This window comes from Anoplophora glabripennis, unplaced genomic scaffold (assembly GCF_000390285.2).
Source record: "Anoplophora glabripennis isolate ALB-LARVAE unplaced genomic scaffold, Agla_2.0 scaffold217, whole genome shotgun sequence".
Taxonomy (NCBI): Eukaryota; Metazoa; Arthropoda; class Insecta; order Coleoptera; family Cerambycidae; genus Anoplophora; species Anoplophora glabripennis.
This window is the reverse complement of record NW_019416331.1, coordinates 706,434-732,744: the sequence shown is the minus strand read 5'-3', so window position 1 is coordinate 732,744 and position 26,311 is coordinate 706,434. Positions and strand designations below refer to the sequence as shown.

Below are 26,311 nucleotides of genomic sequence, written 5' to 3'. Positions count from 1 at the left end.
GAAAAAAATGAGACGCAGCTGATCATGGTGCAGGTTTCAGCTCTCTGTCTCGATAAAAAAATGAATGGATGTTTATTAACCACCTTCTCGTACTACTTAAGCACACTGTTCTATTATATTAACTAAGTGTATATGTAGTAGTCGTAGAAAAAGTAGATGTGTAAATGGGGGTCCAGAGGATACATTCCTGACTACGTGTTTTAAAGCTAAACCGAAGTTTCCTAGCGTTGTTTGATATAGATTAGGTAAAGCACTCGATGACAAAACACTGCTTTACACAACCATTGTTTTAATTAACCAATAAAAGATATATCCATAACAGTATTTGTTATGAACAATTCTGCCATACATATCAGTTTTACTAAAATGCACAAAATGGTAAACGCACTACTGAAAAACACTCTTACAATCATTTATTAATGAACCTATGAAACCAAAACTTCAATTATTGGTCAATTCTTCAAGGAATTTTCATTAAACAATACTTTAAAAAGTCTTACATGTAATGACATTATTCCTTCACCACTTAACGTCAATTTTGGCAGGTAGGTATTGCGAGTGTAACATCATTCTACATGTATTAGTGCCGCATATGCAAACTAGATTCAATTTTATTCTCAAAAGAAGTACAAAGAATATTTATCTATTTTTTACTTTTATTAAAATAAAAACCATCTAGACACATTATTAGGAAAATCACAACTAAATCGACTTTATTAAAGTAGGCCATGAATAGTAGGTTTTAAGGTAAGTGCCCTAAGTAGTGAAGGAATATCGTCCAATCCATGTCATGAATATGCGAAAAGATTGTGGAAAACAGAATTGAATGAAGGGAAATATAGTAAATAGGTAAATCAAATCGATTGTTATGGATATTGAAATTAACCGTAATTTGTTGAGTATATTGATATATCAAAAAACAACTTATAACTAATCAAAACAGTAAAAAAACACAGAAATACCGCTACATTTCTATGTGGTTTAATCTAAACAATGGTACCTAACTAAGTCCCAAGATTGACCGAGTACCCCAATCAATGTTCTTGTTTGCTCTAAAATGACGGTCTGTGACATATGTTAATTTGTGCCATGTTCATAAAAAAAACTGTTAAAATATAACTGTTATAGTAACTAAAACCACTCCGATCGAACCAACTCTGCGCCCATCGTTCACGAATAACACTTTGAATGTTTATACCCCAGTATTATGAATTGTTCAAAATTTGTGAAAATTAATTGATTGGAAATTCAACTTTGTTTTTCAAGGTTAATAATAGGCACTTTTGTCCCAAAATGGCGGTTGATTGGGGCACTTTATCAATATTTAGGGATTTTAGTACCTACATTACAAAAAAAACTTAAAATTGTAGAGAACACGATTGTCTTTAACAAAAAAATGTTTGCCATGACTGGCATGGCACTTCTAAAGACTTTTTCTGAACAATTTGCCAATGAAAAACGTACATGACCCTCATACAAAATAAAAATATGAATTATAGAAAATCAATGAGCACCATGAAAGTGTCAAATTCGATATAATAGCCATAATCCACTACCATAGAAATCGGCTACGCTGCCAACAGTCGCTGCTATCTCAGAAGAGTTTTGTGAGCAAAACATATGTGTAAACATTAATTATAACAAGGCCATTTGTGAGAAAGCTGGCCTATATACGTATTATTTGTTGTTATTATCCGTAATATGTAGAATGATTGTTACGCTTTTGGAAAAAGTAATGTAAAAAAAAATGAAGTGTTAAAGATGGCCTCATATAGGATAGTCCAGTGATGTAAATATAGCCCTGGAGTTTTAGTTACTTGGGCTTTCAATTACTGAATACTCAATTAAAAGTTCATTCATTATAATCCTTTGCAGTGTTACTTATTAAAAGCTATTTTTATGATAAATGTTTCATCTACTTAGACAAAAAATATTGTGGTAAGCGATACATTCAACAGCTGCCAGAATGAGAATGTTAGTGATGTATATAGTTTTATAATAATAGCCATTGTATTATTGATTATTATAAAATTAAAATGTTACCACTTAATGTACTTTAAGGTTTTGTTTCTTAGAATTGTTAATAGGCAATGTTATTATTAAATTATGTAGAAAAATAAATTACATATGTGATATTTGCGTAAGTTACTTCTCCTTCATACGGTGACGTCATTTAGTGCGATCGAGGATCGAAGAGATCAACGATAAACCAGGACAGCTCGGCAGCATGAGCATCTCTTAAAATACAGGGTGGCCAAATGAAAACGAAATAGAGCCATTTTCAGGAACTGCGTCAAGATTGTAGAAAAACGCTCAGACCCGTCGATTTTAGATTAAAGGGGGACATTCTTTGCTGGTATTTTTGACTCCGCCACTTTCACCCCCAAGCAAGGGTAAGCATCACCCCAAAATATTTAAATGGCATTGGGGGTTGAGTAATATTTCTTTTGAAAGCTCTTACAATTCTCTTTACAACAGACTTTAAATTTTATAATTCCGCCCAATACTTATTAAGAATTTTGATTTTAAAGTTGAAACTTATGTACAAACAATTAGTAACGGTAAAAATGTCAGTCATTCGAGTTAAGTACGCCAATGGTATAAATTTAGTATTTCTTGCGTTACATTGGTTTTTGGCGATTTGTTATCACTTTCGTAAAAAAAACACAATTGTAAAAAACAGAAATGAATGCTATACACACACAATGAACGTAAAATTAGTGGATTCCAAATTATTTTCTAGTATTATTTGGAAGCGTTGGTTGGTAGTTTATTTAATTGTGTTTTTGAAAATTAAACACTATGGTTTATTCCATTGCGGAAAGGGTAGATATCATTTCGCTTTACTTTATGAACAATAAATGTGCGAATAGAACAGCTCAGCTATTTAATGAACAACATCAAGATCGACATGTCAGGAGGAAGTATGTTCTAGAGTTAGTAAAAAAATTTCAAGAGACAGGGAACGTAGCCAATAAAAAACGAGAAATTGAAAAACCTATAGTTAATGAAGCTAGTGAAGTTGCAGTTTTGGGACAAGTTCATCTTGATCCTACATTAAGTACGAGGCAGCTGGCATCTGTGTCTGGGATCAATCGAACTAGCATACAAACCATTTTGAAGAAGAATAAATTCCATCCATACAAAATACATTTAGTCCAGGAACTTCATGAGGATGATTATGACCGCCGTTTGCAATTTTGCGAAATAATGAGTGAGCGAGCAGGGAACGATCCACAGTTCCTTTTTAACATCTGTTTTTCTGATGAATGCAGTTTTTTCTTGAACGGGACGGTAAATCGTCACAATTGCCGCTATTGGTCCGATTCAAACCCAAGAGTTTTTCACGAGGTGCACAGCACCAAAAAAATTAAGTATATGGGCTGGAATTTTCGGTGACCGGCTAGTGGGTCCTCTTTTTCTACCTGGTAATTTGACTGGCCAAATGTATCTGCAATTACTGGAAGACGCTATTGACCCAGCCTTGACTGATATTATTGAAAATGTTCCAGAGTATGATCAAGATCATTTGATTTTTCAACAGCACGGTGCTCCTCCGCATTATGCGTTAATTGTCCGTCAGTATTTGGACCAACGTTTTCTACAGAATTGGATTGGGAGAAGAGGCAGCATTGAGTCGCCTCCACGATCACCGGATTTATCGCCCCTTGATTTCTTTTTGTGGGGATACCTAAAAAGTAAAATCTATAAAACACAGTCAGCGCCGCTGGAAGATTTGCGTCAAAGAATCGTCGACGAATGCCGTCGAATCACTCCGGAAATGCTTCGGAATGTGCGCGAACGTTTCGAACAAAATCTTTATTCTTGTATGGAAGCGGGCGGTCATCAGTTAGAACATTTAATCAACTAAGTAGTAAGTAAGCAACTAAACTTTAAAATGTAAATTTTTTTCAAAGTATTGGGCGGAACGATCAAAAAAGTCTGTTGTAAGAGCTTTCAAAAGAAATATTACTCAATCCCCAATGCCATTTAAATATTTTGGGGTGATGTTTACCCTTGCTTGGGGGTGAAAGTGGCGGAGTCAAAAATACCAGCAAAGAATGTCTCCCTTTAATCTAAAATTGACGAGTCTGAGCGTTTTTCTACAATCTTGACGCAGTTCCTGAAAATGACTTTGTTTCGTTTTCATTTGGCCCCTATCAAAAATTATAGAATAGTATTGAAAAAACATGGGAAACTCAAAAACTTCGAGATATTTGTTATTCTATATTAGAGGTAGGTAAAGTATTAAACGCGGTCAACATGATTAGATCAATAATAATTGTTTTTGACTTTGCCCTTTTTAGTAAATTTCTTTTTAAAAGCGGTATTTTATTATTAACTGACATTTTTTACTCTGTTTTGAAGATATTGTGCTAATTTAAACAAACTTTTTTCCATACAGTCTTACCGAATGAAATCAAACAATGTTATTTTATATAATTCAATGCCGGTAGGGGCAAATAGCTCTCGGAGTAGTTGTTTCTCGCAGCACTGAAAAGTCAAACATCGTGTTACGCCCTCTGTGGGTGGCAGTCGTGCAACAAAGTACCTGCAGTTAGCAGATCGCTTCCTACTGTAGCCATTTGAATGGCACAGTTGGGAGTCTGCACGACAGATGGAGCCATTGGCTCCCGCTTACAATGTACTTCCTCTTCGTGATGATACGACGAAGAACAGCTGGTTCGTTTGTCGGTTGTCGTTGTCGCACCTACGACACACTGATGAGGACTAAAAAGTCCGAAACCGGTCTTTGCCTGGTGGGTAAACTGATGACAAACGATCCTAGCTGTTGCACTAGGTGTTGCGAGTCTAATTCAATGCCGGTAGAGGCGGACAGGTCAAATATTCTTTTATCACTGTCATTCCAGAATGTCATTTTTTCTAAAAATTTGATGTTTATATACCTACAAGGTGAGTTTTCTTCGATTTTAATGTAGAGATCTGGCAAAGTAGTAGAGACACAAAAAAGCTTAAATGAGGAAAGATATGCAGTTTTATGATCCTTATCAAATGTTACTTTTATTTTTTGAAAAAACGTCATGGTTCACTAGACATTTGGAGATATCCGAATTCGGCTAATTCCTTCAGATGCGTGTAGTTCCGTTGCTATTCATTTTACAAAAAGAAATTAAATTACAAAGTTTCAAGTTTTTGTAGTTTTAATAAGATAGTGGGATCAAATTGTTCGTGTACAGGCTGGTCCATTTTCGATGGGAATTCAGGGTATCTCAGAAATTACTAAAAATATGATAAATCTGACACCACGTTCTCGAACTCGATTTTCATGGCAAACTCGACTGTCAAATCAGAAATTTGCTATTTTCATTTGTTTCTGAGTTACAGGGCGTTTCTCGTTATTGTGACACTTTTGAACAGGTCTGTATCTCAGCTGTTAAATAAGTTAGAGTTAAAGTGAAAACTGCTCAAGATTAATTCTTTGGCGTAGAATTGAATGCCGGTATTAGATTTTTAGTAGGTCTTAAGATTCCGGAGTTATGACCCAAAGTTATAATTTTTTAAATGGAAATCGTAGCTGGTTATGACCTAAAAAATTGGAGATTTTTTTTTGCTTTTCAGCAATATACCACATGCTATAGTTATTTTTCCAAACACAGAAGATACGGGGTGTTTTATATATAAATTCGATCCTTTTTTACATTTTAATATGGCTGGCTATGAAAATACATACAAAACTATAATTCTTACTTTTACAAAACTCATATCTGTTGTAAAAATATGACGTTTATTTAAAATATATATTACAGATAAGAAAAGACAGAGTTTTCAAATTTTTATTCCACTTCAACTGAAGTTACAATATTAAACGTAAATTAAACAATAGTAAGTACCTACATCAATAAAAACTTTCAAAAATGATAGCTAAATGTTCAAATTGCCGTCCCTCAACTGTCACACATTTCACGCATCTTCTGGCAACGCTTCGGGTAGCATTCATTAAATGTATAGGTATTTGAAATATTATTAAAAGGAATTTTAAATATAATGTCTTTTAGAAAACCTCAAAGGAAAAAGTCCAACGGACTCAAATCAGGTAACCTAGCTGGCCATCTGATCGGTCCGTTTGTTCCTATCCACCTATCTCCTAAAATTTCGTTAGTATTATATTATCACACGAGTATATGTTGTGCATTTAAAATAAATGTCATATTTTTACAACAGATATGACTTTTGTAAAAGTAAGAATTATAGTTTTATCTGTATTTTCATAGCCGGTCATATTAAAAAGGAAAAAAATATATAATTTATATATAAAACACCCCGTATCTCCCGTGTTTGTAAAAATAACTATAGCATGTGATATATTGCTGAAAAGCGGAAAAAAATCTCTATTTTTTTAGGCCATGGTCAGCTACGATTTCCATTTAAAAAAATATAACTTTGGGTCATAACTCCGAAATCTTAAGATCTACTAAAAATCTAATACCGGCATTCAATTCTACGCCAAAGAATTAGTCTTGAGCAGTTTTCACTTTAACTCTAACTTATTTAACAGCTGAGATACAGACATGTTAAAAAGTGTCACAATAACGAGAAACGCCCTGTAACTCAGAAACAAATGAAGATAGCAAATTTCCGATTTGACAGTCGAGTTTGCCATGAAAATCGAGCTCGAGAACGTGGTGTCAGATTTATCATATCTTTAGTAGTTTCTGAAATACCCTGAATTCCCATCGAAAATGGACCAGCCTGTGCAATTTCGTTTTCAAGTTATAACATAAACATCAAGTTTTTTAAATGTATACCATATTTAGCTATGAGCTAAAAAAATTGTCTTTTTTTATGCTTTTCAACGATATTATATTTGGTATTGTTATTTTGAAAAATGGGGGAATTGCAGCCGTTTTTTAACTTTTCACTTGCTCGGTGACGTAGATGGTTCTGAAAACAATCGAAATGTTTACTGACACCGCTTTTAGTTACTGCAGCATTATTTGACAGTTACTTATGCATTTAACTTATCAGCCAAGAAATTCTGAAGGATTTTCTTGAAACTTAGCCATACTGTTCTTTCAGTGTAATTCATATTTATTTGTGATTAGGTCTTCCCGATATTCGATAAAAATTTCGATATCGTATCGATTTTCGATACGATATCGGTACAATACTCTCTTTGACAATATTTGCAAGAATACGATATTAACTATTAAAATATTGACGATAATTATTGTATCGTCAATAATATCGAATATTGATCTCGACAAAAGCGCGAATCGCACAAAATGAATATATAACAATATCTATAAAGAATAAAATACATATTTGTAAACAAATTCTCGTCGAGTCTTCACGAAGAAAGCAAAAGCGCGATGATGATAATGATGAAATGGATTGTAATATACTATTTGTAAAACCAGAAGTTTGTTTGATGTGGTAAAAAGAGATAATTCAATATTTGGACTCTCCAAAATCGGGATCAGAAACTGATGTTTTAGTATGGTGGAGAAATTTCAATCACGAGTATCCAATATTATCGCGCATGGCACGAGGTATTCTGTGTTGCCTGCAACTTCGGTGCCTGTAGAGACTATTCTCAGAAGCAGGTTTAGTTATAACTAAAAATAGGTATTCTTTAAAGGATAAAAGTGCTCAGACTCTAATTTTAATCAATAGGTGGATGAAAAGTTCCTTGAAAAAAGAAATTTGGGAAGTTAATTTGTATTGTAAAATTAATTTTTTTTGTTCAATTTAATATTTCAACACTTAAGTTTTTTGTTCTGGTCCCCATAAAATATTTTATAGATATTTTTACTTTTTTCATATTATATTTTAGCTTGTATGTTCATTCAAATTAAGTACAGGGTGATATTTTGACCTCCCTTTAACTTTTTTGTTTTAAAAGTTATAAAAAAATGTTAAATAAAAAAGTTGCACGATTTTTTATGCATTTTTCGAAAATGATAGTAGAAAAACAAATGAAGTCCAAACAAATGGCCGCGGATGTTAACTTTGTTAAGTTAAATGGAACACCCTGTATATTTTTACATATTTGGATAGAACGTTCCCTGTAGAGCATAACCATATAGGGTTTGTTGGGTTTATCTCTAACAATAACCAATATACTTTTAAAAAACGTAAAGAAGTTTTTTTTATTAAGAGAATAATACATCTTGTAATTGTTAGACCTCTTTCAGGCATTTCTGCCCTTTTTTCAATTACGTAAGGATTTACAGATTTAGTTGTAATATATTTTGACAGATCGGACATTGATACGGTCGAAAATACGTATAGGTAATGTAACGAAATCTCACTAATTAGGCCGTGAGAGTTCTAATCTTCATGGACATTATATGGTAGGTCGTGACAGTGACAGATAGTAATGTCTTGATAACATTGTTATTGATTGACAGTATGTATTATTATTTAATTAAAATATGTTACACAGAAGTAGAGAATTATTTAGAATTAAAATAGAGTATGGAGAAGAACTTTGCTCTATTTTAATTCATATAATATTTCAATTTTCTACTTCTGTGTAACCCATTTTAATTAAATAACGCGGACGGAGCTATCAAATTTTAATATATGAGAATAATACAAACTGTCAAACAATAACAATGTTGTCATGACATTACCTGTCACTGTCACGGCCTACCATATAACATTGTCCATGAGTAATTAGGCCTCTCACGGCCTAATTAGTGAAATTACAATATCTACATGCATTTTGGACCATATCTGTCAAAATATATTATAACTAAATCTGTAAATCCTTATATAATTGAAAAAAGGCAGAAATGCCTGAAAAAGGTTTAACAATGTCTTATTTTCTTAATAAAAAAACCTTCTTTTCGTTTTTTAGAAGTATCTTGCTTATTGTTAGAGATGGACCCAACCAACCCTATATGGCTATGCTCTACAGGGAACGTTCTATTCAAATATGTAAAAATATACAGGGTGTTCCGATTAACTTAACAAAGTTAATATCCGCGACCATTTTGTTTGAACTTCATTTGTTTTTCTACTATCATTTTCTAAAAATTCATAAAAACTCGTGCAACTTTTATATTTCACATTTTTTATAACTCTTAAAACAAAAAACTTAAAGGGGGTCAAAATATAGTGAATCACCCTGTACATAAATTAATATAAATGTTATACTTTCGAATTTGATATAATTTTAATTTTTCTAATTGTAACAAGATTTCGCAGCGTTGCCAACTTACCATATCTAGTTACTTACCAAAGCCAGTTTAATATCAAAGTGGTGTCGCGGCAAAATTTAAAATACTTTGTAGGTAGTTCCCATTAAATAAAATAATACTAAAGTAATAAAATGAATGCATAATGACACCCAATAATAATAAATTAAGCGTAAAATTAATTGTATATCACGAGATCTTATATTTTCCACAAATACTAATTTTAAAATCACAAAAAGTCATCTGCTAAACTACTAACTTTTACCAAGTTATTATATTGTTTAGTTTATTTTGCTAAATAGGTTTATTAAAGGTAAATGAATTGGTGCAATAAGTAATAAAGACTAAAAACGTTGACTGAAATATTGAGAGAATATTTCAATCAACACCAAAATATTTTTTTTAGGTTAGAAAGATTTTTTTTACCGTGGCAATATTCCTTAATGATTATCTTAATATATACCTAAAAATGTTAATGTACTTAGGTAAAACAACAATTGTACGGTATCACGAATTAAAAGGTCGATGAAGAAAAAATTAGAGGGCAGTGCAGATGAATAGATCAGAAGGATCAGTAATTGCAGTTGAACAATGATTTCAGTTTTCACAATAATCAACAATCAACCCCTGGCTGATAATACCGCTCCATTTTTTTTAGGAAAAGTGTAATATTAAATGCAAATTAAAAGACATAATAGTTAGACTTTTATTTAGATTCACATACAGAAATTCTACTTATTGCTATACAAAATGTTTACTAATGAATTTTTCTGATGGTAACAGAAAAGCCAATGTATGTAAACAAAAGCAATAACATTTGGTAAAAATTATACAAAATACTCAAGACGTAGTGTAGATGCGGAAATTAAAAAAAATATATATAAACAATATTTATGTTTGTCTTATATTCAAAATATACATAGTAAAATGTGGAAACAAAAAAAAAACAATTCTTTTAATGATAAAAAATGTATGATATGTAAGTCGGAGACGCTTTCATTATAATCAATGTAGCTGTAAAGAAAACAAAACAAAAATATGAACGAATGGCACTTTCCCTAAGTTTTCTATAATTCATAACTATTAAAAAATAAACAAATGAACCTTATTTAAAGTGAGGTTATTTTACCTCCACCAGAAACTCGTGAAACTCAATTGATACCAACAAAATTTAAACAATAAAATTTGGTAAGCAACTAAATTCTAGTTCGATTTATATTGGGAACATTGCGAAATCTTGTTACAATTAGTGTCGTCTTTGAATATCGTATCGATATCGAATTGAAATCAATATCGATACGATAATATTACAAAAATAATATTGTCGATATCAATACAAGACGATAAATTCAATCATGATTCAATACGATATCGATAATTTACAAAAATATCGGTATCGTATCGTATCGGGAAGCCCTATTTGTGATATATTTTTCACCTCCGAACACGGTACGGATTTGAGGACCATCGAAAATATCTTCTATCAGTTCAGTATCATTTATTTCAGAAAACTTTCCTAAATATCCAAAACTGTAGCCATCTTTGTCCAAAGCTTTGACGAATTGTTTCCTGAGACCAAGTTTGATATGGAGAGGTTGGAGCAGAATATATGAAGGATCAGCTAAGGGTTCGTAGATGATGTTTTTCAATCCTGGATGGAAATCTGTTCTTTTTGGCCATACTTTTTGTTCGTAGTGATTCTGTCTCCACTATCCCATAGGCATAGAAACATTGACGAAAGATGAAGTTGGACACCCCCTAGTTTTGAAAAATAGGAGGATTTTCCATATTTTCTGTATTTAAGCGCGATTTTTCGCGATTAAAAAAAAATAGAGGGTGGTGGAGCAATTCTGGCAATATAAAAAAATACAGTAATACTTACTAAAAGCAATTTTTATGGTAAATGTTCCATCTATTAAACTTAAATATTGTGGCAGAATGAGAATGTCACTGTTGTATATAATTTTATTATAATAGCCACTATATTATCGATTATTATAAAATGCTAATGTAGGTACTTAAATATTTTATTTATTAGATTTCTTGATAAACAATGTTTTTATTAAACCAAGTAGGTGGAAAAGTTAATTGTACATGTGATAGATTTGACGTGTTTCATGTTCCTATAATATTATATAGACTTCTTGATTATGAAGCGTACAAAACACAGTCAAATATTGTCCTTTTATCCATTTGAATTTTTGTTGTGCCTATACCTGGTTATTTAGTTAAAGACCTTAAACAAAATTTGTATCACGCCATAAGTATTTATTTGAAGTAACAAATCGTAACTAGTCATTGGACTTTTCTGAAATGTTACTGATTATTGCATTATTAATTACACAGGAAACCACGCTGTGGAGATAGAGAGGATATACAGATAAAATTTATAATTATATTGCAGGTTTAAAGCTGCTGATAGTAAGAACACATTTCTGTTCGTCTGAACTCGAAAATGATGTTTATTGTACTATTGCCATTTTTATTATGTAAGTGTTGTCTAATTCATAAAAATATATATAAACAAGATAATTATTACAGTATAGAATATTATACCTTAGAATCAAATAATAAAATTAATTTTTAGGTCCAATTCAAGCACAATTCGACAGCAGTGAAAAAATAGGCAAGTAGATATTTATAACTTATATGTAGGGTGTTCCTTTTTCAAAATTGCTAACTTTAGCAGTTGATAAATTTTGAACAAAAAAGTTTATGTGAACATAAATCGCTTTCTAACTGAGATACAGGTTGTGGAATTTAATTATTTTTTATCGTTTTTCGTGAACTTTATTAGTACAATTGCGGTCAGAAGATATTCAGAGAATTCAGTTAAGCACATATTTGATCTTAAATCACTGTGTTTTGTTTCAAAAAATGTCATTACTTACATCTAGTTAATAGAATTTCCACCACAAAAGAGTTTTTAATTGAGTTTTACTGCTATCAAATGTTATTATATTAATAATTATAAAAAATTTAAAAAATCTTTCAGTTCGATCATTTACGTTTTCAGTGCTCAGAAGAATTGTGAGAAATGCTGTTAGCAGTCTTGAGCTGTACATACAATTGAAGGATAAAATAATTATTGACAATTGTAAAGCTAATGAACAATATGAAGCAGCAGAAAAACTTGTTTATTTTATATACAGGGTGATTCAGAACTTATCCAAAAAAAATTCTGGATGTACAGGGGACCCTTACAAATACAATTTTGTATAGAAAAAATCAAAATGAGCAGTTCGAAAATGATTTAAAAATACACTTTTGCACGGCACTGGAAACTGGTCCACTGTAAAACCTGACCTCGCATAATGCGACCGGCATGGCGGTGTGATAAAAACGGACAAAAACTTTCGCAAGGAAAGAAATATGTAAATAGAATTTTATCGCACCTATTTTATATCGGCAAATTCAACTGCTTTTGCCTTTATTAATTAATAAAATTAATTTGTGTTTTTAAATAATAAAATCATTTGACATACCCGATGCTGCAACAGCAATTGTTCAAAATTTTATCCACTCACGTGTAAACACATTTGGGTCCGTCTTACTCACTTTCTACGAACTAACACAAATGATGTCTTGCTTCACCATAACACAAATACTTCACCATAATACAAATGTTGTCTTGCTTCACCATAAATTAAAACGATATCCATCAACTCTGAGTTGCTATACACGCAAGCCATTTTTGACACTAACTACTAAAAAACTGTTGTAAATACCACAGATAACAGGTAAAAACTACCGCAACGACGGATTTCAGTATTAGGAGTCACATGGCTCTCCACGCGTATTGCGAATGACGCTAGAGACTACAGTTGTCCAGCTATGTAGTGGTTGAATGTACTATAACTTCAATAATTTTTTTCTCGGAAACTATAAGGATTTTACAAAATTTTTTTTTACTATATTGATTCCATTTCTCATGCTGCATCTATTCCCAAATTTTTTTGGATAAGTTGTGAATCACCCTGTATATTAATATTCATAAAATACATGTATACAGGGTGTCCCAGAGTATGTGGGCAATCTCTGGGATTTATAAAGGAGTCGTTAAAATAAGATGACAAGGGTCCTCTAGGGAAAATGTTTTATAAAAACTTGTCATGTTATTTTAACATCCCCTGTATAAATCCGAGAGATTGTCCACATATTCTGGGATACTCTGAATTTGCATATATTTTTATAAAATACTTAAACATGAATGTTATTAAGTATATTCTTCAAAATTTTATCAAAATATTAAAATACTTCAATAGGGTGCAGAATACTCGTATAAAAGTGTATATACAATTAATATTTCAATGATCAAGCAATTTTTGATTAAAATATATTTTAGCTCACTTTTAATGAAACGAAGGCATGCCTTTTTAAAAAGAAAATATCCGGTACTCCCAGAGAAGATTATTTAGCTCACATTGACGAATGTAACAGAGAATCAGTAAAACAATCTAAAAGTTGTTTAGCAGAGTCGCAACGCTATTTCCCGGATTTATTATTAATGTATTATAAATCTATCATCAACTTTAGGTATGAAAATTACGACATTATAAATGGTAAGTGGTCCCTCTTTAAATGCTAAGCATCTATAAATATGCAGTAGTTACCAATATGTCTTGTTTTAGATGACTGCTTTTCTAAATTCAGGAATACGAAAGTACAAACTGACTATTATCAATGTCTCAAGGAAGGTGTTATTCGTATTGGCGATTCCCCTCGAATACCCGACACTAAGGAGGTATTTTGTCAGTAAGTATTAGAATTGTATAAGTAAATACAGGGTCGGAAAGTCCCCATGGTTCATAGTCCGTTACGTGAGAGCAATAAAGAAAGTCATAGAATCCGTGCGATAGAGAAAGATAGCTATAATGGAAGGCGTCTAATAGTCACCGCTCATTTCGCCCTTCCACAAATAAGATCCACTTCTTATTTGTGGAAGGGCGAAATGGGCGGTGACTATTAGACGCCTTCATTATAGCCATCTTTCTCTATCGCATGGATTTGTATGACTTACTTTATCGCTCTCACGTAACGGCCGATGAACCATGGGAACTTTCCGACCCTGTATATATAATTATATAAATTATACATTATAAATATATTATATTATAATATATTTACTTATACAATGGTATTAGTAATAAGTCATTAATAATGTTTTCTCAGAGCTAGATTCACTTAATATTCTCTTATTATTAGTACTCACTTATTATGAACAGTGAATATTTATTAGCCTCCACTTTAGTATTAATGAAAGCATAAAATCTTCTGTTTAATTTCAGAGCAATATATTTTTTTCATGTACACTCTATTTAAAATATAATGAAAATATCCTACTTTAAATAGAATAAATGAGTCAAAGTATGCCTTATTTTAGGAAAATCGTAGAAACACCTTCCTGTTTCATGAATTTTATAAAGGAAAATTGCAACAATACAGCTGCAGTTAAAAAAGTTGTAAAAGATTATATCGTAGTTGTCAAGAATGTTTGCAAAACAAATAAAGCCGTACAATGTGGCACATTTAAACCATTTCTCATAGTTACACTTATATATTTAATAAAGCTTTTATTTTAGCAAAAACTATCTATATACTTCATATGTCTGTATCAAAGTGTTTGACATTTTAATAATCCTACACAAAATATATTACATAAATGATGAACAAATGTATATTGTAGACACTGAATGTTTTAGAATTAAAAAATATATATTGTATTTTCAAAAACCCTTGTGAAGACATTTTATTTTCCTTAATAAGTGAAAAAATATTCTGCGATCCATACGACGAAAAAAACTGAAATAGGTTTCAAAAGACGAAAGTATAAAAAATAATGCAATCAAATCGATTATGGAAACTGAATTAATTCTGACTTATTGAATACATTAGGATATCAAAAAGTACCAATGAATAATAAAAATTATAACGTAGTTGTATTAAAAAAAAACAATTATTAATAACATTTCAAAATACATCAATTTCTGTTCAGTTTAACCAAAGAAATGGGTACTCTCTTTAGATGGAAACTGCAATAACCTTTCTCAAACAACAGATCGAGAAAATTATTGCCTTTATAAAAAAGTAATTGGAACTGGCATTTGTCACCACATACATGTTTTAAATTTTTGTAAAAGTAGTATTAAATCAATTAATATTTCAAAATCCACATCAGACATACCGGAAAAGTTACTAAAATAAACCCATCTGATTGCAAATCATGAAAATTATCTCCAATGTACTTAGAGGTACTGAAAAAAACATTTGACATCCAACAACGCCTTTTTACCGCTTTTTCTTCAGTGCATTATAATTAATAATGCAGTAATAACTGATAATATTTCATTATCATCCAAATCCAAACCCCACATACTAAAAAGCAATGTAGACACACTTATTTGCGCTCAGAATGATCTTAAGAAACAAGAACCACTTCAAGAAGCAACGCAGCCGAACAGCGTAAGTACGATCACCAGCAGATGTATGAGCAGGAGCATAAAGCAATGTGGACGCACCTTAAGACGCATATTTAGCAAAGGTTTGTAAACGTTTGTTATTACAAAGTCGTTGTGAGAAAATTGGCTTGTATGCGTATTATTTGCTTGTAATATATCGAATGATAGTTGTATTTTTGGAAAAAGTAATATAAAAAAATGATGTAGTAATACTTACTAAAAACAATTTTTATGGTAAATATTCCATCTATTAAACTTCAATATTATGGCAAGCAATACGTTCAACTGGTGTCAGAATGAGAATACTACAATTATCAAATTAGATATGTGATAGATTTAGATTTAGAGCCAAGTATTATAACTTTATTCATTTGAATTTTTATTATACTTGTTTATTTAGGTAAAGGCCTGCCTTCAACAAAATTTGTGCCACCCTATACATGTTTGGTCATGGGTCTCAACGAGTTATTGGACTTTCCTGAATTCTACTTACTATTATTTTATTGTTAATCTGAAAATCACGCTGCGGAGATGGAGGGGACATACATCTAAACTTTTATAATTATTTTAACATAATATCGCAGGCTTAGAGCTGCTGATAGTTACAAGAATACATTGCTGTTCGTCTAAATTCGAAAATGACGCTTACTGTGCTATTGCCGTTTTTATTATGTAAGTGTTGTTTAATTCATAATACAATCTAGAAACAAGATAAATGTTAAATGTCCTCGTACTTATAATCAAATTAATTTTCAGGTCTAATTGTAAGTCAAGCACAATTCAACAACAGTGAAAAAATTGGTAAGTAGATATTTATAACTGTAGGATGTTTACTCTTTGATTTTGAACAAAAAAGTTCAAGTGAGCTTAGGTCGTAAATCACTTTCTAATCGAGATAATGTAAAATTTCATCTTTTTACATAAAAAAGTACTCTTGTTGATATCGCTGAAACAAGATCGCTGTGTGAAAAACGCAATTAACTGTTCCAAAGTCAACTAGCTCCTATTCTTTAATATACAGGGTGTCCAGAAACGAATAGGCCATACTACAAAGGTAGCTTCCTTGGATGACAATAAACCGATTTAGATCAAATTACCTTCGTATAAACTTGCTTCCTTGTATGGTTATTGGCCTTCAAAGCAATGTTTTTATTCCATTTTTACTAGTGACAACTTTTTAAAGAAGCAAAATGAAACTTAAATGATGATCTACGGTACCTTTTTCCAAAAAATCTTGTATAAATTGAAAAAATGGAATTGTTATTTTTTATTTACAATATTCACAGTTAGTTTTATTATTATCTCCATTATCTTCCTTGCTATAGTAAACTACAATATCAAATTAACTTTACTTTTAAACTGTAAATGTTAGAATTAAAGAGAACTTTTCTATTTAGTACAGTTGCAGACTGAAAAATGTCTCCAAAGAGATCAGTTGAAGAGAAAATGTAAATTCAGTTAATCACATATTTGGTCTCAAATTAATATATTTTATGTTTAAAAAAAGTGTCATTTCTTACCTCTTGTTAATAGAATTTCGACTAGAAAATATTTTTTAAATTAAAATAATTATTTTTTTAAAAGTCTTTCAGTTCGATCATTTACGTTTTCAGTGCTCAGAAGAATTGCTAGAAATGCTGTCAGTGGTTTCGGCCAGTATGTAACTATCCTGGATAAAATAATTATTGACAATTGTAAAGCTAATGGACAATATGAAGCAGCAGAAAAATTGCAGGTGAGTGAGTGAAAAAAAATTTCGCATGTTTTTTTTTATATCAATATTCATAAAATATATTTCAACATATTTTTATAAAATACTTAGAAAATATTATTATTATAACATCCAAGTTTGACGAGCTTGTATTAGTTTCTTCAGTACATATCCACTTCTTCCTCTACGGTTTTTGTTTTAATAATCAAGCAATTTCTGATCAAAATATATTTTAGTACACTTTTGATGAAACGCAGTCATGCCTTAGTAAAAAAAAAGCAATCGTAACTCCCAGAGAAGAATATTTAGCGCTAATTGATGAATGTAGAAGAGAATCAGGAAGGCAATCTAAAAGTTGTCTAGCAGAGTCACAACGCTATTTTCCAGATATATTATTAGAGTACCATAAATCTATCATCAATTTTTTGTATGAAGATGACGATATTATAAGGGGTAAGTGATTACTCGTCAAAAGGCTGTAACTTGGCTGAAGCTTGAAGTTTTCAGTTTCAGGATCTGAAGGATCTTAAGAATTTATAACAAATCCAGCGGAAAAAAAATTTTCAAAATTTTTGCTTCTCTTTCAAAAGATAAACGGGCTTCAATAATTTTATTGCTCTACGACCATTTTTCATCAAGTTACAATCTTTTGAAAACCATCTAAGAATTTTAAAAAATTTTACCTTTTAATTTTTGTGACTAGTAGTTATCAATAAGTCTTGTTTTAGAAAATATGGTCGACTGCTTCCCTAAATTAGAGAATAGGAGAGTGCAAGCAGACTACTTTCAATGTCTAAAGAATAGTGCTATTCGTACTGGCGATTCCCGTCGTATACCAGACACCAAGGAGAGATTTTGTCAGTAAGTACAAGTAATAAGTCATTAATAAAGCTGATTCAGCTTTTTGAAGAATACGTCTGAAAACCACAAAAAAATTCATAATATTCACGTTAGTATTAATCAAAGAATAATATTTTTAATTTCAAATCAAGTATTTTTTATTATAGGTGCAGATACCGATAGAGATTCAAAAAATAATATAAGTAACTATATTCGAAAAATGCTTGTTGTCAAGCGGCTAAAGATATTTCAATGAACTCTTGTCAGACGTTAACTACCATCGAGAGAGCACGTTTTGCAGTGAAAAACATTATTTTTAGTTTTGCCAGTTGCGTCCGTACTAGCATGTTGGTACGCCACTGCTTTTCCATAAAATGAAAATCAGTTTTGGATTCTACATTCAATTTGGAAGAAAGAAGCTCTCTTTCGATTTTTCTGTACGACTCAGTGTTTTCAAAGTGATATCTGAAAAACAATTGAACAAGTACGACAAAATAACAAATTTGTCTGTCAAATTAATTAGTAACTGTGTCATATTTAGTTACCTCCCTAGTAATTAGATTTGTAATTATTGTTATTGTTATAGTTACTATTAGACCGGGAGATATTAGACTGAAGTTCGACGACGTCTTTCTCGTTTTTGCCTCTGAGAGTACTGAAAGGTAACCGAGAGATAAGTACAATAAACTAAATTTAAAAGATGGACTGCGGGACACCTTTGTGAAAATTCAATTTTCCTTTTCAAAAAAATAATGTGTACAGCGACGTATTTCTCACTTATGCCATGTTCGTAAGTTGAAGAGAAGTATCGATTTTATCACAATTTTTTTTGGCATAAGTGTCGCAAGGGGCCTAAAAATGAAAAACTTTGTAAGAAAATGTGGAAAAATATCTTTATTTGTCTACCAATTTCTCATTAATGCCAATTAGAAATATGACATTATTATATTCGAAAAGCTCATAAAAAACATTGGCATAAGTCCTACTAAGGACTAAAGAAAATAGAGCTTTGGAAAAGCTGCGGAAAATTTTTATTTTCATTCTATAACTTTCTCATTTATGCCGTTGAAAATTTATGATACTTACTATAAATAATGTACTGTGTCAAGTAGGCATCACTCCTCTATGGGTTCAATATGAAGGCATAAGTCTCAAAGTTGTAGGAAAATTCATGAAAATTTTTACGTCTTTCTCGCTTATGCCATTTTGCATGCACGTAGGAAACTACATTATAAAGTCATATAAATGTAGGCATAAGTCCACATTGGATTTTCATGTTGTAAATTAATTTGAATTTTAATATGAGTCAGGTCGACAAAGTAGAAAAATTATAGAAAATTGCCACAATTTTCTCGTTTATGCCGTTTTGTACACGAGTAGAAAATATTATTAAAAGCCACTTTCAAGAGTGGCATGAATGCCACAAGGTACCGTCGTATGTAAAATTTTTTAAAAAGTTGTCAAAAATTACAAATTGCGGTTATTTCCTCGCCTGCGCAATTTTCGATATACTTAAATTAATTTAAAAAATGTATGATAAATAATGCAAGTGTCGGAGAAGATATCTATATAAAAAATGAATATTTCTAACTATAAAAGGGAATAAAAAATTTAAAATAAAAAAAATTTCATGAAAAAGAGAAAGCTTTATATTGGGTTTAGTTTGATTTTTCGACATGTTATTTTTTATTACGATAATTCTTAATAACTTATAATAAAGCTGGTAGTAAGGCCTTTATTTTGATCCGTTTTCATCAAGAGCTGCAGATAAAACTGTTTGAAATTTGAAAATGTAAAAAATCATAAAACCGAAAAAACTTTTTATTTTTGATATGCTTTAATTTTAAGTTAATAAAAATTTGTATTATTTTAAGTGTTATTGTTTGTGTTAGTTATAATTAAAAATTAGTAATTCAAAGTCTTTGAGGAAGCATTCTGACAATTGAGTTGGCAGCGGTTTTTCAATTCAATTACTATTACTTAAATAAATCTTTTAATATAAAAATAAAATGTATAAAAGTACAAATTAAGTAATTAAGGTACAAAGTACCAGAAACAAAAAACAAAATTCAATATACATGATATTAAATCAGTTATAAATCAGTTTCTTCCCTATGTATTCTAGCTTAATTATTTCTTCTTCTTCTTCTTCTTCTTCTACCTTAGTCGGCTCAATTCAAGTAGATCATCCTTGCACTGAAGCGGTTAATTCAAATTATATAATATTTTTAATTTTTAAAATTTAAATATATTGTTCATAAATACGTATGGTCTATTGTGATAAAATACTCTACTCATTTACGAACAAACGAGAAATTTGTGGCAATATTATATAATTTTTCTTTTTCTGATCATGACTCAAAGAATAATTAAAAATCATTTCTAATATGTGGGGACTTAAGCCGAAATAGTTTATTATTAACTTTCATTAAATACATGAATTACTTATATTTATAAAAATTAAAAATACGCTAAATGCAAGTAAGTATAAGTATTTCGAAAATTGCGTAGGCGATGAAATAAACTTTTTAAAAATTTTTACATACGACGGTACCTTGTGGCATTCATGCCACTCTTGAAAATGGCTTTTAGTAATATTTTCTACTCGTGTACGAAACGGCATAAACGAGAAAATTGTGGCAATTTTCTATTATTTTTCTACTTTGTCGACCTGACTCGTATTAAAATTCAAATTAATTTACAACATGAAAATCCAATGTGGACTTATGCCTACATTTATATGACTTTATAATGTAGTTTCCTACGTGCATGCAAAATGGCATAAGCGAGAAAGACGTAAAAATTTTCATGAATTTTCCTACAACTTTTCAAAAAATTTTTAGCATATAGTCCTCACCAGGGACTTATGCCCTTTAAAAAAAATGAATACTTTCATTTTTTTCTTTGCAATAAGCTTTAATTTATTCACGAGAAAAACGTTGACCAAAACGAAAAATTTTCCGCAGCTTTTCCAAAGCCCTATTTTCTTTAGTCCTTAGTAGGACTTATGCCAATGTTTTTTATGAGCTTTTCGAATATAATAATGTCATATTTCTAATTGGCATTAATGAGAAATTGGTAGACAAATAAAGATGTTTTTCCACATTTTCTTACAAAGTTTTCCATATTTAGGTCTCTTGCGACACTTATGCCAAAAAAATTTCGTGATAAAATCGATACTTCTCTTCAACTTACGAACATGGCATAAGTGAGAAATACGTCGCTGTACACATTATTTTTTTGAAAAGGAAAATTGAATTTTCACGAAGGTGTCTGGCATCCCATCTTTTAAATTTAGTTTATTGTACTTGTCTCTCGGTTACCTTTCAGTACTCTCAGAGGCATAAACGAGAAAGACGTCGTCGAACTTCAGTCTAATATCTCCCGGTCTATATTAGTGTTATGCTCAAAAGTGCTTTTTAGTTACGAAGAATACGCCGATATTCATTTTTGTTACGGATTTTGTGCTGGAAATGCGGAAGCGGCAGTTCGTGAATATCGAATACGTTATCCAAACAGAAGAATTCCAGATGCTCGTGTTAATAATGAACATAACATCGCAACAACAATCGGAATCGTATTCTTAATAATTTTGATGCCAATCCGAGGCTCAGCTCTCGCAGGGCAGCTCAGCAACTACAAATATCTAACAATAAGTCCCAAATATTATGAACATTACGAGATGACCATAGGCATGCATATCACCTACAGCCCATTCAGGATTTAAACCCTGGGGATGCTGAAACGCGAATGAGGTTTTGCTAGTGGCTTTTAAACTCGGCGGAAGAAAATCCTAACTTTTTGCACAAAATTCTGTGAGCGGATGAATCCTCATTCAGTACACGTGGAATAACGGATTACCACAATATCCACAATATGTTCGGCCACGATCATTTCAAAATCAATTTTCCGTAAATGTTGTTGGGAGTTTTTGATAATAATGTTTGTGGTCCACATTTTCCTTCTCAAGGTTAAACGTTAAACTCAGAACTGTTTCTTGAATTTCTTACTAATAACCTGCAGGACTACATCGAGGATATACCGGGTAAGAGAATGGCTAAATACTAATTATCTGCAACGTTGGATTGGCCGACTAGGGAGGAATGACATGAATCATAACGTGGTTAATGGGTAGGTATTGGACCAGTGGCCTGGCCACCCACGTCACCGGATCTTAATCCACTGGACTTTTACGTTTGGGGAAATATAAAAAACAATGTTTACGCTACTCCAGTGTTAACAAGAGATGATTTAGTTTTAAGGATTCAGCAAGCCTGCAATGATATGCGGATAATCCAAATGAAGTAGATGCTGTAATAAATTCATTAGTTACACGATGTCGAAAATGTACTGAGGTGGGTGAATTACATCTCGAGCAATTTCTTTAACTTACATTTTTATTTCATTTTGCTGCTGTTGTTGTTGTTATTGTTTTTCCTGTTACAGTTTCATTAACATAAAAAATGAAATTACATTTACATTGTATGTGTTAAAAGGTTTTTTTATTTTTTTACTCGAAAACGCTGAGAAAAATCAGAATCAGAAAAATCTAAAGAAAGCTTTTTTCTTGGATGAAGAATCCAAAACTGATTTTTATTTTATGTAAAAGCAGTGGCATATCAATTTTTTCTTTACAAATATCCAGTAACGTGCTAGTACGGACGCCACTGGCAAAACTAAAAATAATGTTTTTCATTGCAAAACGTGCTCTCTCGATGGTAGTTAACGTCTACAATTTTAAGCCGTTTGACAACAATTGATATATTTGATTTTATTAAATCAATCTTGAACACCTTGTATTTCCTTAACGAAGCATTTTTCGAATATAGTTTATATATCAAACTCATATTATTTTTTTAATCTCTGTCGGTACCTGAAGTTTCCGCATCTGAAACTGGACCACCCTGTATAATGAGACACTCTATGTATACAAAATACAGGGTGCGTTCCAAAATAACGAGAACATTTTAAAAATAAAAACAACAAAACGTATTTTTCGGCAAAATCAAAGTTGGGGTGATAACGGATTTTGGTTGGCCAACATGTTGGTCATCATTTATGTCTTCACGACCGTTTTTAAATCGCGTGTACCACTCATGAACTCTACCATAAACTTGGTTCATCAACTGAAACGGAAAAAGTTTTACCAAGTTTAAAACAAAACTTATTATTACCTCTTTGTTCGATGTTCATTTTTGTACCGATGACACATACATACTGTCACTTTAGACGCAACAACTCCGCTTCTATTCGTCCAAATGTCATGAAATTTTGTCAGTATTCACATTCAGTGAAAGATCTACGTTTCGACGCATGTAATTGCCAATAGCCTCGCTAGAAATACTTATTTTTGAAATGTACCTCGTGTAATGAAAATATCCAAATTTAATTAAGTAGAATTAATGTGCCAAAGTATACTTTGTTTTAGGAACGTCTTAGACACACCTTACTGTTTCACGAATATTATAAAGGAAAATTGCGACAAGACACCTGGAGTAGAAAAATTTATAGAAGATTTCATCACAGCTAACAGAAATGTTTGTGAAGCCAGTAAAGCTGTACAATGTGCCACTTTTAAACCACATCTCGTAGTCATACTTATATATTTAATAAAGCTTTTGTACTAGCAAAACATATCAACTTAATTTGTCTATATTAAAGTGATTGAAAGTTTAAGGAGTTTTGGCAGTAATCCTATACAAAATGTAACAACTGCATGTTAAAGATGAGGAAGGGAAAAATATATTTATAAGACAAAAAATAGACATTTCTATGGAATTTAATTTTCATTAGATAAAAATTGTGTCTTACCATGACTGGGATTAGTATTTCCGATATTGGGAATAATTTACCAAGCTATGACTTTTCTATGGAAAATATATAATTGTAGAAAATTAATGAATATCTGGAATGTGACAAATTCTATTGTGTAATACATTAGCTCATATATTATTACGTATGTATACTTTATTATTAACTGCAGTAATACATAGAATAATTATTACTCTTTTGGAAAAATTACGGTTAGTGATAATAATCCACTGGATTATTAATGATTATAAATTTAAAATATTATATACTTATTTATAGTTTTATTTCTAAGAATTAGATGTAGACAATGATATTAAATTATGTAGAAGAATAAATTACATTAGCGAGAGTTTACCTTTTATTTCTATTCTTGGTTATGAAGCTGACCATACACAAGGTGGTAAGTATGGTATCATCCTTTAAATTGGATTTTCCTGTGCGCATCTAAAATCTGTTACCCCCTGTCTATGTGGTCATAAACTGCAATCATTTATTGAACTTTTCTTATACCTACACTGTGTTTCACTTTTCTTGGAAGGTTGCTATATTTCGGTTATTTTAAACTGAAATGTTTTTACATTTTAGTACGAAAGCCATTATTCTGATATAAAAAAATATTAATAACAAGGAACCAACAATTAAATTTACATTGGAAATAGAAAACAATAATACATTATCCTTTCTAGATATTTTAGTTTAAAGAAATGATAATATTTTAGAAGCAAAAACTAACATAAAAAAATTTTAATTCTAATTATTATATTGATGTTGTAATTACATGTTTGTGCCAAATAGTCCAGTCGATCACTGTTTTAAAACTAGGTTGTAGGTATGTTTCATATAGTAACGCTAATTTTTGTTGGAAATAGTTCTAAATATTATGTAAAATGATAAGTGCGATATACGCCCGCTGAAATAGTCAAAGGAAAAGTTTTGTATTGAGATCCTCTCCAAAATAAAATGTGCATTATTGTTGCTGCAATACAGTATTCGTGAAAACACATGAAAAAAAATTGATTGAAATTATCTTTCATTCAAACAATCAAAATCACTTTTGATTGTTATTGTAAAGTACGTTGTTTTGCCGTAAACTCACTTCTCAATTTTGAACTTTCATATCTCGATGACAATTCATCGTATCCACAAGATCATCCAAAAGTAGATTTTCTTCGTTAATCCTTCCTCTATTTGATCCAATAATTACATTTGAAGAATATGCAAATACGGTAGCTCCAGCTCTAAATGTTTATAAGTATTTTTTCGAAGAAATTAAAAAAAAATCTAATTTTTGCTAAAATGAATAAAATCGAAAATTTTTAAATGGGAATTGATAGCTGAGACTCCAAAGGGTATGTATAAAAACTGGGAGCTCAAAATAATCATTGGTTTTACCGTGAGAGAGAAATGAAAAATAACGTATCTATGTTTAAATTTTTAATGCACTCTTATAATGCTACTTACAATAATTTTATAACTAATAAAAATCAATTAAATTTGTTTTCACTAAAATTACAGGCAATCTACAAAATCAGAGCCTGCTAGCACTTTGTATCAATTTTGTAGGAGTTTTAAGTTTAAAAAAAAACACTCTGTATACCACCAAAAGTCCACACCCCAATAATAATCAAAATCGAATAATGTGTATTCGAGTTATTTACAAAATTCAAAAAATTTTCATGAACCTTGAGGCCATCTAGCGGCCAAACGAAGGTATATTGGATATAGGTAAATTAGCTTAAATCTGCACGAATCTGTGGTCTTCCGTTGTTACACGTTATTCTGGGACATCCTGTATATATAGGGTTATTCACGCAACTATTAGGATACAAAGTTACCCAGGTTACCGGTCATGAACGTTTCAATGAAAATATTTTCAAAACTGTTGCACTTCCGCTTATACCAGAAGTTGCCACCATCTTTGTTATTTTAAATGAAACACCCTGTATATTATTGCATTTTTGGATTCTACGTTAAATTTTAGTGTCACTTTGTATAAACTTTCCCATATTTAAAATTAGCCCTTTTCAAGATAATGCGATTTTAAAAAAATGCATGCAGCACTGTTGGCTTCAAAAGTATATGCCTCAAAGCTGTTTTACATTGACAATTTATTGATCAATTATTAATTGATGAAGTCGCTTCATCAAGAAATTGGACAAGTGTAATGCACCAAATCAGCTGTCAAATAACTTCATCAATTTATTCATCAAGTTCTTGACGAATTAGAGCATGTTCTAATTTTCGTCAATTTCTTCGTGAAGTTCGGAAGTACCAACCCAACAGATTTCCAGCCTCAGATCAGTAATGAGGTTATGTTATTGGAATAT

General features: G+C 31.1%; 2 protein-coding genes across 2 annotated transcripts; both read left to right on the top strand.

The window, feature by feature from the left end:
• The first annotated feature begins 13,501 nt into the window (after positions 1 to 13,501).
• On the top strand, positions 13,502 to 14,848 carry LOC108905318. Its single transcript, XM_018708128.1, has 3 exons — positions 13,502 to 13,726; positions 13,796 to 13,919; positions 14,548 to 14,848. Exons 1-3 carry the CDS (start codon positions 13,672 to 13,674, stop codon positions 14,744 to 14,746), a joined length of 378 nt encoding a protein of 125 aa, XP_018563644.1. The 5' UTR covers positions 13,502 to 13,671; the 3' UTR covers positions 14,747 to 14,848.
• A 1,215-nt stretch (positions 14,849 to 16,063) lies between these two features.
• LOC108905320 lies at positions 16,064 to 24,324 on the top strand. The gene is made up of 6 exons (XM_018708130.1): positions 16,064 to 16,294; positions 16,379 to 16,423; positions 17,236 to 17,357; positions 17,570 to 17,786; positions 18,062 to 18,194; positions 23,602 to 24,324. The coding sequence occupies exons 1-6, from the start codon at positions 16,261 to 16,263 to the stop codon at positions 23,798 to 23,800; spliced, it is 750 nt and encodes a 249-aa protein (XP_018563646.1). The 5' UTR covers positions 16,064 to 16,260; the 3' UTR covers positions 23,801 to 24,324.
• Positions 24,325 to 26,311: the final 1,987 nt, after the last annotated feature.